The sequence below is a fragment of the Macrosteles quadrilineatus genome, unplaced genomic scaffold (genome assembly GCF_028750875.1).
Source record: "Macrosteles quadrilineatus isolate MER2022 unplaced genomic scaffold, UCM_ALF_1.0 Scaffold_5__1_contigs__length_97177068, whole genome shotgun sequence".
NCBI lineage: Eukaryota > Metazoa > Arthropoda > Insecta > Hemiptera > Cicadellidae > Macrosteles > Macrosteles quadrilineatus.
This window is the reverse complement of record NW_026542598.1, coordinates 20,975,779-20,994,580: the sequence shown is the minus strand read 5'-3', so window position 1 is coordinate 20,994,580 and position 18,802 is coordinate 20,975,779. Positions and strand designations below refer to the sequence as shown.

The 18,802-nt window shown below is 34.7% G+C and overlaps 1 protein-coding gene across 1 annotated transcript in view; it reads right to left on the bottom strand.

Annotated features, from left to right (window-relative positions):
• Nucleotides 1-8,550: 8,550 nt before the first annotated feature.
• Nucleotides 8,551-18,802, bottom strand: part of LOC128995029 (uncharacterized) — a 29,759-nt gene continuing 19,507 nt past the window's right edge. Inside the window, exon 4 of the mRNA XM_054419898.1 lies at nucleotides 8,551-8,746. Coding sequence (XP_054275873.1) covers nucleotides 8,561-8,746 — 186 coding nt within the window. The 3' untranslated portion in view covers nucleotides 8,551-8,560. The remainder of the gene's footprint in view (nucleotides 8,747-18,802) is intronic.

The following is an 18,802-nucleotide window of genomic DNA, read 5'->3' as shown; positions in this document are numbered from 1 at the left end:
GTCTTACACACACACTGGTCCGCGCCACGACGCCACTGGACGCCGCCCTCTCGCACGCACGCGCGCGCCCCTCCCCCGGCGACCACCTGATGATGACTTATTGACCCTCTTCTAGTCTATATCCACCGTAATTCCATTGCAATTATTCCTGAAGTTTGATTTGCCTATTCGTATGTTATTTAGGAGGATAGACATAAGGGTTAGATTGTTTTGGGGGAGGGGGTTGTAAAGTGTACAACGGGTAATCAGCTTAGACTAACAGCTAAGTAGCTGAGAGGTTAAAGTAGCCTACTAGCAATATCAGAAGGTCACCGGTTCGATCCTGTCAAAAGTGAGTAGTCTTTTGATGGTTCAAATCTTGGGGCCCACCTGCTCTTTATCATTGCATTTTTTAATAAAGAAGTGTTCTTATTAGAAAGTTAAACATGGCACTTGACTCATCTTTCATTCCAGCGTTATTTTTTCGCGTTCCCGTCTCGCAATAGTGATTCTTGTAGTTTTAAAATTCCTTTAGCGAGCATTTCAGCAACAATTTATTCAATTGTATCAATAGTTGTGGGGGGAAAGTGTTCACTCAAATCTGAAGGTTGCCGGTTCGACCACCCGTGGGATTGTTTCTAGACCCAAATGACTATTGATAAGAGCCTTATATCAAAAGGTAGGATTGTAACTGTAAGACCAGCGTTTGGACTGTCTCTTATAAAAACTCTGCAAAATTCAATGGTGTTAAACGCAAAATAAAAATGTAAAATGGAATTTGTTTACGTATCATTTATTTGGTTTTAATCGGCAGACTTTAACAGTAATTGAAAAAGTTTACAATATTGTTGACGAAGTCAAGATGACCAACCCTTACAATACGAGAGGCTTAAGTTAACACAAAGTCCCTTGGCTCCACTCCTCCTCTATTGGTTCAAGTATTGGTGATATTTTCCTATTACTGTCAACAGCTGATTTAAACCTAAAGCAGTCTAGAGATGCTAGATCGACTTATCTTACTTATCCTAGAGGAAAGTCAATGTCACAAATGTTTGTTATAAACTCATTTATAGTGTATAGGTTTAGTTATGGTGTTTTTCTACTTTGACCTTAAACATAATTATACATTATTTTGTTGTTTTCTCTACTGTCCTTGAATAGTGTAAGCATAGTTATTCTATTAAATCTATCCTATTCTATTAAATTATCGATTTTGCCGATAAGATTTCTGTATTGTGTCACAATGTATCCTTTGCAAATAAGTTGTCGAATAAAAAAAAGCTAAACATCCATTCTAATCCCTTTAAAACACATTTGAAAAACAAATTATGAAAACGCTACTAATCACACGATCTTTTAAGTTATGTTTGTAAACAAGAGAAATGTAAACATTGATTTGACTTGTTATAACCTCCAATTATGTAGTCTAATTTACGATTAAGTAATCGTAAATAGTATATATTTTGTTACTAGTCCGGAAATATGCTCTTTGCCAGTGCAAGAACGTGTTTACGTGCTAGACGAAGTCGAGCCCGGAATGTAGATCAAACACTGGCAAAGAGCTTTTCGGACGAGTATTTGACGGTATTTTTCGTCATACTACAACCAAGTCATATGACTACAAACCAAGAAACAAATTTCATCCTAGAATCAAAGTTTGTTTCATTAAAAACACTACGCCTATTCATTATTTTACTACTTACCGTACATATTTTATGTAACAAACACTATAAGCCTATACCATAAGCTTTAAAAAGATTTCTTAGAGTCTTTTTTTCAATATAATTCAACTTCCACTAACCATTTTTGTAGAAATCACGAAAACACAATGCCATAATATACTTTACTTGTACGTGTCTACGTGTGAAATCAATGAGAGGTTAACTGTTACAATAATAACATAATATACCGCATGGGGAATGGGCACACGGGAGGGACTAAGGCTAAAGGTGTAGTGACGTCATATCTCTAGTGGCTAATGTCTACTCTTGAGGCAACACGATTACCGTAACGAAACAATGAGTTTTCAGCGGCGTTCGTGGCATAGATAGTAGCGTATCGGTTTGGTGTTCAAGATGTTCCGGGTTCGAATCCCGCTGGTAGCATTAACTTTTGTCAAAAAATTTTTATATCAGCAAGTTTGGTTGGTTAGGTTAGGTTATGACAGTTTAATTTTATAATACTAAATTTTAAAATTAATTTAATAATTAATTAAAAATTATAAGTAATCATTAATTAGATTTTTATCTTATACAGTTTTTATATTATCACTGGTTGGTTAGGTTATGTTATGACAGTTTTATTTTAAAAACTAAACATTTATTTTATAATTTTAAAACAATATTTTATAATTAAAAAGTTATTAATTTTTTCAACTTAGCGGTTCTAGTGGCGAACGCTAACCCTACAAGATATGTTAGCCTTAGTCCCTCCCGTGTGTCGCACCGTACTACATGGTACCAATGATTTGACAACAACAAAAGTCAGCTGTTGCGTCTTGTTTATAACTTACTAAAACCGATTGGAAAAGAACTGTCCGGCAAAAATAGGCTTTGATTATAAGAATAAGATTAACATGTAGCTCATTATAGCGATCGGAAAAGACAACGAGGGAACAATGTTATTTTAATTTAAACAGCAAGTTTCCAGCCACATTTTAGTATTGAAAGTTATGTTCCCTCGTAGTCGTAGACGGAAATTTGCACACACAATTTTCATCCTTTTCTCTATTGACTATATTATAAAAGTCAAATAATATTCACTGACTCACTGATCACTGTATCTCAAAAACTACTAATCATAAGAACTCAGGAATTGCCATGGAGATTCTAATTAGGTTCAAGATGTTCAGTAAGAAGCGTTTCCAAGAAATTCCAACAGGGCTCTGCCCCAGTGGCCTCTGTAGTTCCTATGTTATCCTTATGAAAAAAGATTTGTTTACATTTGAACGCATGAATACCGTACGTTTGAATCTGGAAATATCTGGTTATATTTTATTAGGCGAAATGAAAATATTTACATTACTTTTGTGACTTGTAAAAGTGTTTCACATTTTTTATGGGTATATGAATGAAAAGTTAAGATGCTTTTGCCATATCTCTATTGCAATATGTTGTGGTTTTAAGATCTGTGTGTTCTCTATAATTTAATAATAAACAGTTTATTATTTAATGTGTTCAGAATGTCAATTTCAAAGGAACCAAATTATTTGCTAACGAGTTTAACCTTTGATTAGAAGGGGTGGCTCCTGCCTTCTCCTATCACTTAATAACTATTTATAATTGGTGTTCAAGAGAGAATCAGAAGTTTTTGATCCCGTCCATTCCTAGCTAGATATAGGATAATGGTAATGTCACAATCATGCAATTGCAAAATGATGAGTCCTGACCAAAAACATATTTTGCATGTAGTTTCAGAGTGAATAGTCCGAAACTCTTGGTGGAAGGGCAGTTAATGTTGTGAATGAAGAAGTTTTCCCTTAGTTTTAACTTTGTAAATCACACATGCTTAGCTAAATTAAATGATTATATATAAATATATTTAGGCCTAATATGTTTTTGACGGGTTTGCTAGTTAACTATATAGTGCAAGTAGAGACTCCTCATAAGTACTGTAAATTCCTAAATCCATCTCGATGTGTTTCGTCAAGCTTTAGTGCACTGGTAACGACTGTGTTACTGGTTTATCTTCTATTATAGGGTAGATTTTTACGATTTCTGCTTTAATATATCCTTATATTATAATAACCGAGGAAAGGATAAATATTGTAAGAAAGATTGTGACACTCAATTGTTATGTGTTTAAAAGTTGAGTTTTATTTTTGTGTATGTAGCTTTTTGCATCCATGTTGATGTTTCAGTAAATTAAACGTATCAATAAATCAGTGCAGTCTATAATATGTAGGCGATAATTCTTGTGAAATTATCTTGATCTGTTGTTTGATATCAGGGTTCTCTCTTCACACCATCTGGCCTGTCTCCCAAAGACGAGGAACCCAAACTAAAATCAAATTTAGAAATTAGAATGTAAAGTTAAAATGCAAAATTGTGTCATATAATAAAGTGGTTATACCTAACGAAACGCAATTTAACTAAACCAAAGTATCCACTACAGCAATGTAAACATTGTAAACCCCTGCACATTGTACTTCACATTAATTACAAAAATAACAAGCTTTCATATTTTTTGCTCTATTAAGTGCATTTCGGTTGTTAAGTTAGGTTTAACAATCGAAAAGTAATGATAGTGTTTCATTATTCTCTCCATTCCTAGTTATGATTTTTTGTAGTTAAAAAAAAATCATGTCGCATAACCATTAATAGTCATTAGTGATTTGATTTATTTTTAGAATAAGTAACAAATTATTGAAATAAGAAATATTTTAAGTTGCTCCATACCTATCTAGTGCTTATATTTGGACTGATATACAATAATAGGAATGTACAGTAATGTTTGTAAACATGTGATTTATACAAGGTGCTCAAAAATGTTGGGGAGATAATTTACGTAGTGATTCCTTGGGTCAAAATAAAATGAAAATCAAGAATAACATGTTTCCAAAATCTCTTCATTCTTTAAAATTGAGTAAATGTTCAAAGGACCACTTCTATCTACAGTATTCGATAATATATTATATAATGCCTTTACGAACTTAGTGTCAAGGTTCTTTACGTACAAATGGTATATCGCTTCTTCGGGGACTAAGTTGTAGGCACGATTACGAGTAAATATTCATCCGTGGGGTCCAAGCTAGTTGCGTTGTATATATTCTAATTCCTTTAGAGATACGTCTAAACTGAAACTCGAAACCAACGAAATATAGTTCACAGAAACATTGTACTAATAAAAAAGTAGTTTTCTCCCAAAAAAGTAGTTTTTTAGTAGTCATCTCCCGCGATCGCAGCAGCATCTGTGATCATCCGAAGATCGCAGCAACATCCCCCCTCGCAAGATTACGGCAACGTTGTAGTCATCTCCCGCGATCGCAGCAGCATCTGTGATCATCCGAAAATCGCAGCAACATCCCCCCTCGCAAGATTACGGCAACGTTCTAGTCATCTCCCGCGATCGCAGCAGCATCTGTGATCATCCGAAAATCGCAGCAACATCCCCCCTCGCAAGATTACGGCAACGTTGTAGTCATCTCCCACGATCGCAGCAGCATCTGTGATCATCCGAAGATCGCAGAAAAATCACCCCTCGCAAGATTCCGGCAACGTTGTAGTCATCTCCCGCGATCGCAGCAGCATCTGTGATCATCCGAAGATATGCATTGCACATGTACAGATATCGAAACCACGCATGTTAATATACCGCGGCTTTTTTACAGTTTTTCGCCTCTTGGACCCACAAAGATATCTCTATATCGCTGGAAGTTCAATTTGTACAGTATGTTTCCAGGCAATTGCTGACACTAGGGTTTTTAGAGATTTCTGACAAAATATTTCAAGGCCGGATAATTTCGGAGATAATATTATATATCTATAACGATAACATGTACCATTAACATTGAAATCTACTAAAAATGGAGAAATAATTGTATTGCCAAAACTGACTTACCTCCAAACTTGACCAAACCTGGTACCCAACCAGGACTTGGGGCCCACTGTTACTTCAATTCGAATGCTTTCTCATTCTGTACGTATCTTGGTTATTTGTTCTTCCATTTCAGCCTGTATTCCCTCCTTTGTACACACACTCTGCTTTTTCATGCCAACGGTTTGCCCAAAACACAAACAATAAAATTAGAAATAGTTTCCTATTATCCCATAAATTTGACGAGTGCGTCTAAATTTAACGTAAAAACAGCATCATAATGCAAAACATTGTATCACCACTACCTACAATAGTATAAAACCAATGCATTTTGTTTTAAGCCTAAAAATAATTATATTTTAAGTTAAAATATTCTAAGTAAAAGTCATTGGTAAAATTACAGTACAAAATTCACTCACACAAATACGAAAAATTGTAAACGCATTCAGAACTCTCTGGTGCTTATTTTTAGAATTATTTTGAGTGATAGACATTTACAGTATATCAATGTTTGGTATACATTTGTATTTGATGTCATATAAAAAAAAGGTAATTTCCATAAATCGGTTAAATAACATTGCATAGTTAATTCTAAAATATTTAATAGTCCATCAACTTCACTCTATCCTATAATTATGGTTTTTGTGCCCTTAAAATACATTATTTTCACGTTTCAATGTTGAGGTTCTCGATATATAATGTGTTTTATGGTTTACATATATAATGGTAATCTTTTTACGTCCATTATGTCCAACTGGTGTTGTCCATAACATCATTGTAAAATCTCTGACAACTGCAAGTTGTACCTTTGGTGCAACTAGCGGTTAAAATAAGAACGTTTAAAATTAACTAAACTAGGCTACTATTTGGCATTATCTGAATAGTATATTACACTCTTTGCTGTACGTTTATGAATGTTTTATGGAGTACGTACATTACTCACGTATGCCATTCCTTCAATGAACATTAGTACTCAGACTGTGTTATCCAGATCCAAAACTCACTGATAACTGCAAATTGTAACTTTCATGTAAGAATACTAAAGGTAAAACATTCCTATATACGTCCCATTACATCTGATGTAAAGTAAGAGAAGAGTTTCCATTTACAAAACGTACTCACCTCCACACGGATTCCACCGAGACTCGTCCCTCAGCAGCTTGTAGTGTCTTGCGTTATTTATTTTACTGTCCTGTGTTTAAAGGATTAAATATTCGTTCAATCTTATTATTGAAATTTCACTTACTATTTCACATACGAAAACATGTATCCTAGGATACCACAAAACATTGCAGCTATAAATTGGCTGCATTTTTATTTTTATATTTTCAACTCACAATACCTTTTACAAGAACGTAATGGAGACAGTGTAGGATTCAAATCCAATTAAGCCCACGGGGAGTCAGGCTAGGAACAATATAATTAGCTTACGGATGACTTCATGTCCATATCGAGGAACTACTTGGCGTACCTTAGGGTTCTTTCAGGCATCCATCGCTTAAACAAAGCGATATATACTGTAAAAGTGAATGTGACTGCCCTCAATGAGTGTATATACTAACTGTGCCATAAGGTCAGCGGAATTAAGGATCGCATAAGGCCAAGTTGGTCTTACTTGATCGTCGGGTGGATCTATAAGGGTAATACAAATTGCGCCCGTCAATGCTAGAGCCTCTTGTGAATTTTAACTTTGTGGAAAGGAATAAAAACTAATAACTGGTTGCTGTTAGAAATCAGGACACTTATAACACTTAATTGATAGGCCCCTATGACGATTATATTAACAGTTTGCAAATTATTACAAATTGACTAATGATGTAGGTAACATTTAACCTTAAAACAATCAAAAACTTAGTTAAGTGTATTTAACTATTCGGTAAATATATGTATATAAATTCAAAAATAAGGTTGATCAAGAGGGGTTTTCCACCAACACCCAAGACGATGAAAGTAGTATAGGGGTTTCAACTCCTGGCACGAAACTAAAAGAATGAATGCGGTGAAAAAAATGTTTGCTTGATAAATATATTACATTATTTGATATAAAGTTTCACCCCGAACTTAATAACAATTTAATTGGTTCAAATGGTACTTAAGTGACAAATCGGTTGTGATAAAAACAAGTTTTTAGTATAGTTTCTAAAATTGATCGGTACCTATCTGATATTTTTATAAATTTAGAGGTTATCTGGCAAAATGTTTTAATGCTTTATCTCTGCATAGTAAGGTTACATTTCAAAGAACTGGAGGTAAATAACAGTGTAATCGATATAATTTCTGTGTCTCGTCTCATAGAATGAATGTCAATATATTAAAAAACGTAATGGTCAACTTTTGAAAATAACATTAATTTAAAACGTGTTAAGCGAAAAGAGTTAGAACGCCCAGTTTTGTAAGTTCTATTTAACACATAAATGTGTAATGACCATTAAGTGATACTATTCGGGATGGTTGGTAAAGCTGTTAAAATGTAAGAAGGATTTGAAAATTACTTACCTCTACGCTGATTCCATCACGACTTGACCCTCAGTTGCTTAAAGCGTCGCGTCCTTTATGCTTAGGCACTTAAATTTTTTATAGAACTGTTTCCACTACAACAGCCTGGATATAAAAGTTGTGGTATTTTTATTTTCATTGTATACGTTTCCTAGATACTAAAAATCATTTAATCTGTAAAATTTTAAATTGACCCTCAGCCATGTATTTGGAAACATGTAGCAATGTAATTTTTTTTATCTGCACTATCTTTTATTTATATAGACAACCACTCTTAATTGACAAGATATATTCTAGACACAGATGGTATTTTTTGTCTTTGACTTGTCAATTAACTATGCTTTCTAAAAAATAATTGACGTTAGGTAGTAAGAAGTAAGTCAAAAGTAAAATGATTCCTAGACACTTGACATACATAATGCTTTTTCCGCAAAATGTTTTTAGTATTTTCTTACGTGAAGTAAAAAAACATGTTATGAGACGTTAACTAGTATTTACAATAATTTTGACATGGGGAAAAAACTTCGAAGGAAGATTGAATATTATATATTTAGCTAAAACATCTGTCAGCGCTTGCCACCTTGCCATCTGTAACTCTAACGTAGAAGCGGTTACATGAGACTACCGTAGGCTCGGACGCGGACCAGAAGGATACGACGAGCTTGTAGCAGCTAAGGGGCAGCATTGGAGGCAGACGATCTATAGTCATGGCGGCGTCTCGCATCTGGTACTCCCCCTAGAGACAAAACCAGTAAAATAGACACAAGCAGTATTAGAATCTAATTTGACAATAGTTGAGTTGGGGTAAAGAGCTTGCATAGCACACAAGGCCGAGATCCTGTGAATAAGAAGCTTTTCAATGGTTCTAAACTCCAGTTTTGTGATAATGGCTAAAGACACTCTGATCATAGTGACAAAGCGTTTAAACTATTCACGCAATACTCATCGTAACTCATCTTCGTCTCATAAAACGAACCCTGGTGTATCAGGTCGTGAAAAGATTAACCTAATCCATCATGTGCATGAAACAAATAATGAATGGGTGTTGTCATCAGTATGTCATCACATGTGCGTCATCAGTATGTCAGTAGGTATATAAATATATGATGTGTATAATAAAATGTATTTTAACTAACAATTAATTTATAGGATACAATTTATTCTATGAAAAATGTATTAGCACTCTACAAACCTGATTATGTTTTTGTTTTTTTGCCAAATATAAAAGTAATATATCATTAGCAGTGAATGTGTTAAATAGTTGGCTCAGTTTAGTAATTTTAATATGTAGAAAATTAACTAATTAAAACTTCATTATTATATACCAACATTTGTGCGGTAAATTCTGAACCATTTAGAGCGACTCCCACAAGGGATCTCTGTGATTTCAAAGGTCATTTAAAGTTCACGTACAACACAAAGGTATCAAAGAACATTCTGGTTTACATTAACTTCCAAACCGGCTTAGAAACATCTCTTACTAAGAGTTGGACGTCAGCTCGTCTAAAACTTCTAATTGTAATCTTACTAATATTATAAATGTGAAAGTTTGTGTGTTTGTTTGTTTGAAGTTTAATCACGCATTAACTACTGGACGGATTGGGCTGAAATTTGGCATGATGATAGCTCATATTCCCGATTAACATATAAGCATATTCTTATCCCTAAAATCCTTTCTGGCTCCGCCCCAGTGGCTCTGTGGTTTCCCCATGAGTATTCATATTTAAAGGGAATTAAAGAATTTAGTCAGGTGTTTCAAATAAAAAAAAAGTTGGTTCTATGGTATGCAAACACATTAAAAAGTTATAAGATTTACCAACAGGGTGCAGCAATATTATTTTTTTACATTTATGAAAACAGCTAATTTGAACTAACAAAAAACTGTGATACGCAATGAGAACTGTCAAATTAGGATTGTTTACAGTTATTTTTGTTTTTTATTTCATGAATAGTTTATGACACTTTGTGAATTTTTAATAATTTCTTTTTCTCTATTGTTTAGGTGAAGTGGTAGAACATTACGGCTATGGTAGGTGTGTACTATAGTATCCTGTAAATTTAAAGAAGCAAATTTTATCAAACTGTGTCCTCCCCCATTGCAAACGCAAAGCTTGAGTATAACTACAATAAGCATTTCATACTTATATACCAACCCCGTACGAAGGACGGGTAAGTAGGGGTTTTTAGCCGCCCCTGCGACAGTGAGCGGCTTGAGCGGCAGTGAGCGGCTGACGTCACACGACGCCGCCCCCACCCCCGACACCGCCCCACCCCCACCCCGACGCCACCTCCACGCCCGACGCCACCCACATCGTCACCCCCACCCCCGTCGCTAACCCCTACCACCATCGGGCAGGTTCAAGGTCATCCTTTGTTGTCTGGAACCACCCTACGCATCGTGGGAGGTCTCCAAGCCAACCCTCCCTACACCATCACTCACTGTCAGCCGCAGCTGCTCCCCAACACCTGCGCTCCAAGCGCCCCCCCCCCCGCTCCTCCCTTGTATTCTTTGTTCTCCGCATAGCGCACACTTATTTACCACCAATAGGATGTTAGCTTATTTTGACCAATCAGAGAGCAGTATTTCACATATTTCAAATATTTTAACTGTTTTACGCACCAGACTGTTTGAAAGATCAACCCAAACTGAAAAAGTGGTGGGAATAGTGAAGTAATAGACGTACACTATGAAAATAGCATACATATGACACAAAATTGTAAGAAAAGTGTATTTTTTCAAGTCCAATAGTTTAGTTTATTTTACTTTGCGGACTATGAAGAGAGAAGATGCTACTTACATTTAGTTAGTTTCGTTTTAAACTAAGAATAGAACAGACTGAAACATTATTACGTTAACATATTCTGCTAAGGTTACAACATATAATAGAGTGTTAAATGTAAACCACGAGTTATGTGGGAGGTCTCCAAGCCAACCCTTGCTCCTCCCGCTCACTCACGATCCTCCCGCTGGGTCGCCGGAATGGTCGCCCCCGGAAACATCACCCCCCAGGCTAAACGTGACGTCACGAAACCAGACAACCAGCTGGTATAAAATCTATGTCCGCGACCGGAATCGTTCCCCCCCAAGGGCTTGACAAGTAATTTATCAAAATCTAGTTGATATGAACTAATTATGTTATTAATTTTAATTCAAACAAGTAGAAACGGAAAGGTCTTCCCCGGCAAGGCATCCCCTATGTACACCCCGGAATCGTCCCCCCCTGAAACGCTACCCCTAGTAGGGCTGGGCTGCTCGGCAGCCTACCTGCTGCCCGTCCTCCTGAGTCCATTGTTCTGAGGGTCGGCCGCTAGTTCATTATTATTGTCGCTTGGACAACAGCTTTTCCACAGAAGAAAATTTCAGACGCTGTGGTGGAATATCAATCAGTAGATTTAGATGTGTATGAACTTCTAAGACAACTAAATAATGCGAGCAAAGATTGACTTTAAAAAATGATTCTTTTATACTTAATTCATAACCAACGATAATGCGTAAAGTATAAATTTTTTCTGTTGCATTAAATGGTAGTTATACTTATCAACATCAGTAAACTTACCTTACACCCTATGGTAATTGTTAAGCAACACATTTGTTAAAAATAGAATAATGTATAAATGTATTAAAAATGAATCGCATTGCTTTAGGTTTGGCCCCGATTTAATTAATAATTTGAAAATTAGAAACAGATTATTAAATAAGAATAAACATAATAATATCTTTTAGGGGATTAATCCCTTAAACTTATCGAAATAATTAATTGTTAGTAATTACAAATATGTAAATGATAGGCTACTATTCTAAAGGTTATGCCAAAAAGTACCTTAATTCAGAAACAGCCTAGGCTAGTTTCATATCACTGGAATAGAGTCAAAACATAATGAAAGTATAATCAAAATATCAGAATCACTTTAAATCGAGAAGAGGACTTGCAATCAGTGTTGATATACCAATAAATTAGTTTTGTTATAAGATGTATATGTTTAGAAAACCTTTTTGCTACTGAAGTTTGCAAAATTATGTTTCATAATTACTAAGGGGAAAATATACGTGAGTTCAAATTTTTAATATGTAATCAAAATTTGAAATGTTGAGCTGTAAACTTGTATTACATCGCTTAAACGATAGTAACATTCGTATATACTCCAATTAATGTATCACAAAGTGTCAATTATAATTAAAAATACCCCCGACACAGCAAACCTGCAGACTAAGCGAATTTCCACTTGCCTGATTGGATTTACGCTAAAATGTTTCTGTAAAAATATCACATTTATTCCCTATTTAAATAACATTAGTTCAATATATATCAATATCAATATCAATTGATATGGGGACGCCACCTAGGTGCGTATTTTAACCCAAATATGAGTGTATAATAGAATGGTGTGAGATGATCTGTGTAGCTTTGTTACTGACTAAGATCAGCTGTTTCATTAGCCAGGACCATTTATTTAAAGCCCAATGATCCGGAACAGCTGGGTCCAGTTTTGAATCATCAAAGTTTAACGAGTACTTAGGTTTGCTGCAACAGGGAGGGTAAAAAGGTGGTTTTTTTTATGATAATAGTTTAGTATGAAATGAATGCATTTTCCAAATTTGATTAAAATATGTATATAAACAAGCAAACTACAACAGTTTACTTATTCTAAGTATAACATGGAAATTTTAAATTTACAGATTTTCGGAATTTTCTCCGTAACCATTAGGCGCATAATTAACGCTTCAATATACTAAATTATTTGTTTTTAAGCTCTACAAAATGGTTTATAAAGAAATTGCGAAATTTTAAGTTTTTAGTGTCAAAAATGGGAAAACCCAATTTTTACCCCATAAAACCCCCCATAAACCCCCGTTCCCTTGGTTCGATCATGCTGGTTCGAAACGTAGGTTTACACGCGTGTACCAAATTTCATCAAATTTATGAATTTGAACGGATGGTGTTTTTGGCATCTAGGGACCTCAAAACGAAAAAGTAAATCGGTCCCGGGTCCAGGTCTTACCATGAGTACTACGGTAATAGCTTATTCCCTATAGGGGAAATTCGCTAACACAAATTTAGGATTTTGTAACAAAGTTTGGAATACAGGTACTTAAATTGAGAAATAAATACACACAATGAGTACTAAATCGTCTATTAGGCCTATACATTTTAATTGTGGAAAGAAAATACAAAAATATACTTACTTACTTACTTGAATACTTGATTCCTTCATCTTTGACCAAAAAAAGTTGGATAGACTGCGTAAAAAAAAAGAGTAAACTTATAAAACACTATAAACATATATATATATATATATACAATTTAATCTGAACTGGTTACAATTACTATAACTGAATAACAATTTAATATTCTACAAAGTGTCAAGGAATTTATACAGTACCGATACAAACTTCATTAACAATATAATTTAAAACAATAAAATATATCAAAATCAAAATCAAGAGCACAAAAAGAATAAAAAAGCATAAAGATATTTTTTTTGTGTTACGCACTTTAAATTTGTGTGTTTCGTTTCTTATTCTTATTTTTATTTCTGTTTATAAATATACATTTTGCTACTGTAGTACCTTTACCTATTTGGTAATGTTTGGACACCTTCTTATATGGGAAAAGGTTGAAAATAATATGTTGATAATATTTCAAATTATCAAATCAAATACTTAGTCATTTTAACTACGTAAAAAATAATGTAAGTAAATAATTAAATATATTTTCTTAAATTGTTTTTGGCAACAAATAAATCATTAAAAACCTGGTAAACATTAAAGACCAAGAGCACAACAAATAAAGAAAGCAAAAAGAAAAATCATTTGTGTCCTAAATGAAAAATGGCTTTAATACAAAAAATAACGTTTTACTAAGGCTAGGATTATACTAGGACGCTGGCGTCCGGGATGCTGGCATCCGAGAGGCTAGCGTCCCACCTCGAGCCGAAAAATGACGTGATTTGTGTTGGGATGCTAGCCTCTCGGACTGTCATTTGATTTCAATGTTTAGTCACTTTTTGTAACATTAAATAACATTAGGTTTAACGAGTACCAAGGTTTTAAGTTTTAAGGGGGCTAATAAAGTGTGTTTTTTTAGTAAAATACTGTATTATTAGCTTAGTATAAAACAAATTGGCCAAGTTTAATCGAAATATATCCATACACAAGCAAATTCCAACACTTAACAACATTTTCTATAAGAATAACATGGCAATTTTAATATACTATTTTTTTAAATTTTCTCCATAACTAATAACAGTACAAAAAAACTTAAATATAGGTACTAAATTATTTGTTTTTAAGCTCATTAAAATTATCTAGAGAGAAATTGTGAATTTTTTTAGTTTTATGGGTCAAAAATAACAAACCCCCCTTTTTAGCACATTAACCCCGTTCCCAAGGTATGTTCATGCTGGTTCACGAACTCATTCAAATTTATCCCACCCTTCACATTAAAACCAAATTTCTTCAAAATAGATCAAAAGTTCTCCAGTTGTTTACAGACATATATATATAATATTTAAATCTATACGATCGGATGGTGTTTTTGGCCTCTGGGGACATCAAAATGAAAAAGTAAATCGGTCCCGGGCCTAGGTTTTACGATGCCACCTACGGTAATAACTTCGAGCTTTCGGTGACTTTTTTTAGCATCCGACGTTTATTATATTTTTATTATATTTTTTTAGCATCCAAAGTATAATCGCCCCCATTTGATTTAATGCCCCGCTAGCGTCCCGGACGCTGGCCTCTCGGACGCTAGCGTCCTAGTATAATCCTAGCCTAAGTTGTTGAATATGCCTACGGTTATCTGTAAATATCAACCTATGCTCTTATTTAAGATTTCCTTCTGACTCCTTGCGGGATGTCCCCATTATGTGACAGAAAACTGACAGTCTTTAAAACGTTGTTTTTAGGTGTGGTATTTATGTACCAAATCTTATTGATTTATCTATTGCCGTTTTGAAAATATTAAGCCCATGCGGGACTTTATAAATACACCCTAAATATGTGACCGTGAGCGCGGTAACTCGGGCAACAACGCTGCGAGTTTGATGAGATTTGTTACAAACGTGTAAGCCTAAGTTTATTAGAACGAGTTCGTGAACCAGCATAATCGGACTATGGGAACGGGTGTGTCTGAATTGCGAACACCTCCAAAATGCTGGAGACTGAACATAAGTCGCCAAGATTGCGCACAAATATTCGGAATCGGGGAAAATGGATGAGTCACTGTTTCTTGTAATTTATGGAAGATTTAATACAATTGTTTTAAATGTAATGTTTTAAGACTTGACTTGGCATGTACAAAAACGCAAAGAGTGGAAAAGTAAACGGATAAGCAAGAATTCATGTGGGTGGGTTTCATCGATTTCCACTAGAGTGTGCAATTAATTGTGATTTATTATATTTTTAAACGTGACAGAGTTTTTTTTCCATTTCAGGATTCTGAATCAACCACTTTCGCGATTTCGTGATTTTTGTGTTGAAATAAATATAATTTTCTAAGGAAGGGAATTTCAATGCCATGATTTCATTTTTTAAAGTTTAATTTTTTTAGTCTAGCAGCCAACGTTAATTTTTTTTTTTTTTTTACTTAATTTTATTTTACAATCTGTTCAGTACTTTGAACAATTAGTAAAAGGGATAATATAAATAAGTGTCTTGACCAAGAATCTTCCCTGTGAAAGATCTTGCAAAATTAAATAGTCATGGCATAACTAAAACTATACAAATCGGTATGGGAGTTCTAGAACTTTCACAATTTTCAGTCTGTTGGGAAAATCACTATTGTCCAGCAAATTAACGGCTATATTGTTCGGGTGGGTTTCGAGTTTTTCTTGATAGTTCTTGCTAATTCTTGTTATTTCTTCAATTACTGTAGGTATTCTGAAATCTTCATGGATTGTTCGATTCGAAACAAACCACGGAGCATCAACTATTCTTCGTAGCGCCTTTGACTGAAATCTTTGAATAATTGCTAAGTTGGATTTACTTGCCGTTCCCCAAAGCTGTATCCCGTACGTCCAAATAGGTTTGATCATAACTTTGTAAAGTGTGAGTTTATTGGTCAACGAAAGCTTAGATTTTTTGCCTAGAAGCCAGTTGAGTTTACGAACCTTCAAGTCCATTTGTTGTCTTTTAAACCAAATATGTGTTTTCCAAGTTAATCGTTTATCCATATGGAATCCTAAATACTTAACGAATTTAAAGTCGTTTCATTGCTGTTTTAACTAACAGCTGGTTTCAAACTGTCATTGACGTTTTTATGTTACAAGTAGTTTACTTAAATATTGATCGTCGGTGTTTGCCCGCATACTGTTTCAATTTTAAATGTTGTTTTTTCCTACCGTAACGGATCTTCGTATTCAGGAAATCTGTAGATTTGATTTGAACTATACATCTACCCTTGGGTAAAATCAAGATTTGTCTGAAATCAAATCTGTGTAAGTAGGCCTATAAGTTTATGCCATGAAAGTTATGTCATGTTTGTAGAATGTGTGTAGTCTATATCGATATACCAAAATTTCGAGGGTTATAAAAATGTGAACCGGTGTAGCAGGTCTCTAGAAAACACTGGGGAAAATCCCCTACAATATTTTGAGCTGATTTTATTGTTAGTGCAACTTTAGAGTATACTTTTTACAAATTACATTAACATTTTCAAAATCTGTTTAAAACTCAATGAGGCGTTCTGTTCACAAATTAACCCCTTCCAAATTAATTAAGTACATAGGCTAGATAACACTGATAAATTATGAATTATATTTAATGTACGAATTATGGTAAAAAGATGAAACTGACTTTAGTAAATAACTAACTAAACTTTTCCTTGACTATGTTAAACAAACGTATTTGGCTCAGGTATTCTTGGGAGGGATACCTGAAATGGGGAAGTCTAAGCTATTTTACAAAAAAATACTTCCCGCTATAAATACAGTTGTACTCTACGAATTAATAGTCTGCAAATTACAGACGAATTCCATAAATCAATACTCTGAGAATAGTGGATACTATACTTAGGATTATGTTCTCTTGCAAACTTATAAGTTATACGTATTAATATTCTGCGAACTATAGGTAGATTTAAATGTGTAACTTTCAAAACAATGGGCGACCGTTCATGGAATAACTGTACTACTTCAATGTCAATTTAGTTATTTAATATCAGCAGTGTGAAATCATGAAATAAAGTGAATGTGACACTGTTGCTTGTTTCTCTGTCAACGCAAACGTAAACAGTGTGAGATTTTTCCTGTTTATTGCCGAAGAAACTAACCAATATTTACTTTCTAAATTCTTTTTACGGGAAAGAGTCCTTCACCAATATCAAATCAGGAATATTCTCAATGCATTTATTTTACCATAAAATCCAGACAATTATTTAAATGTATAAAAATTATATACAGCATTTATTGCTCAATGTTAACAATTTAAGAATTAGGAAATGTGAAAATATGTTTGTCAAGTGTGTATTGACTGTATTATGATGTTGAGTGGTTGAAGCATGCTCATATTAATACGAGTTGATTCCTTACTTAATTGTCACTATTACTATAAACATTTTATTTCATTTCCACGTGTTTCAAATACATTTTATACGTTGACGGAAAAAAACTATATGTAATTTATACATCATTTGATGTATAAAATTAAGGGGAAATGTCTAGAGAAAGCACAATATCAAAGTGTTAATTTGTATTTATCTTAATATCCACAACATTTGCGTAATAATACCAAATCCTTCCCATTCTTGCGAGTTCAGTCGAGCGGTGGTAATATGGGACAGTCTCTACCCTTGTGAACAATAGCTGGCTCGAGTCACGAGCCCAAGCCCTACAGCAGGTATACCGGGGGAGATCATGGCAGGGGGGGACCTTTCCGGGGTGTGCATTTTGAAAACGATCGGGGTTAACGTATCCGGTTAACACAATCAATTCTAATTAGAAAATCTGGTAATTGTATATGATAAGTGAATATAATTATCTAATTAATGCGCAAACTAAAAAATAACTCGTCATATCGACGAGTGCATGCTGCAACTGAAATTGAGTGTCCGCGGCCGGAAACATCACCCCCCGGTCTCTGACGTCAATATGACGTAGAGGGGTGATGTTTCCGGGGGCGACCTTTCCGCGTCCCCCTCCCGCTTACTCATGCTACCCCCACCCGCCCCAACACCCCCCCCCCACACTCACACCTCGACACCCCCACCGCCCAACGCCTCACCACTATGCCCCCACCACATTCTCCCGCCTTCGCGAAGGTTCAGGGTCATCCTTTGTTGTCTAGAACCTGCCTACGCATCGAGGGAGGTCTCCAAGCCAACCCTCACTACACACCAACACTCACTGCCTTAGCTCACTGTCAGCTACAGTCGCTCCCCAACAACAGTGCTCCAAGCGAAAGTGTTTCGCTATTTAAATGCTGTTTAATATTCAAACCATGACACGTAAAATTAACTTTTAGCGTAATTTAAATAAAAAGTATTACAAAAATTATTCTATAGTTTTTTTTTCAATCCATACAACTAATGAGAAAGCAATAACAGGATTAATCATTACGATTTGGCAGGTCACCAAGAATCGATTTTACTGCCCAGCAAATTTACTAATTCCACGATTAAATTGTAGATTCCTTGGGAGAGTAATTAAGGTGTGAAATACAAACATTATCGTTATTATATCACTTTTTCTTCAAAAAAAAATTATCATTTAATGCCTACATGACCCGTAATAAGTATAAATTTATCTATTTTCCACTAAATAAACTGTCACTCTTGTTCAAGAAATTTAAGAATTT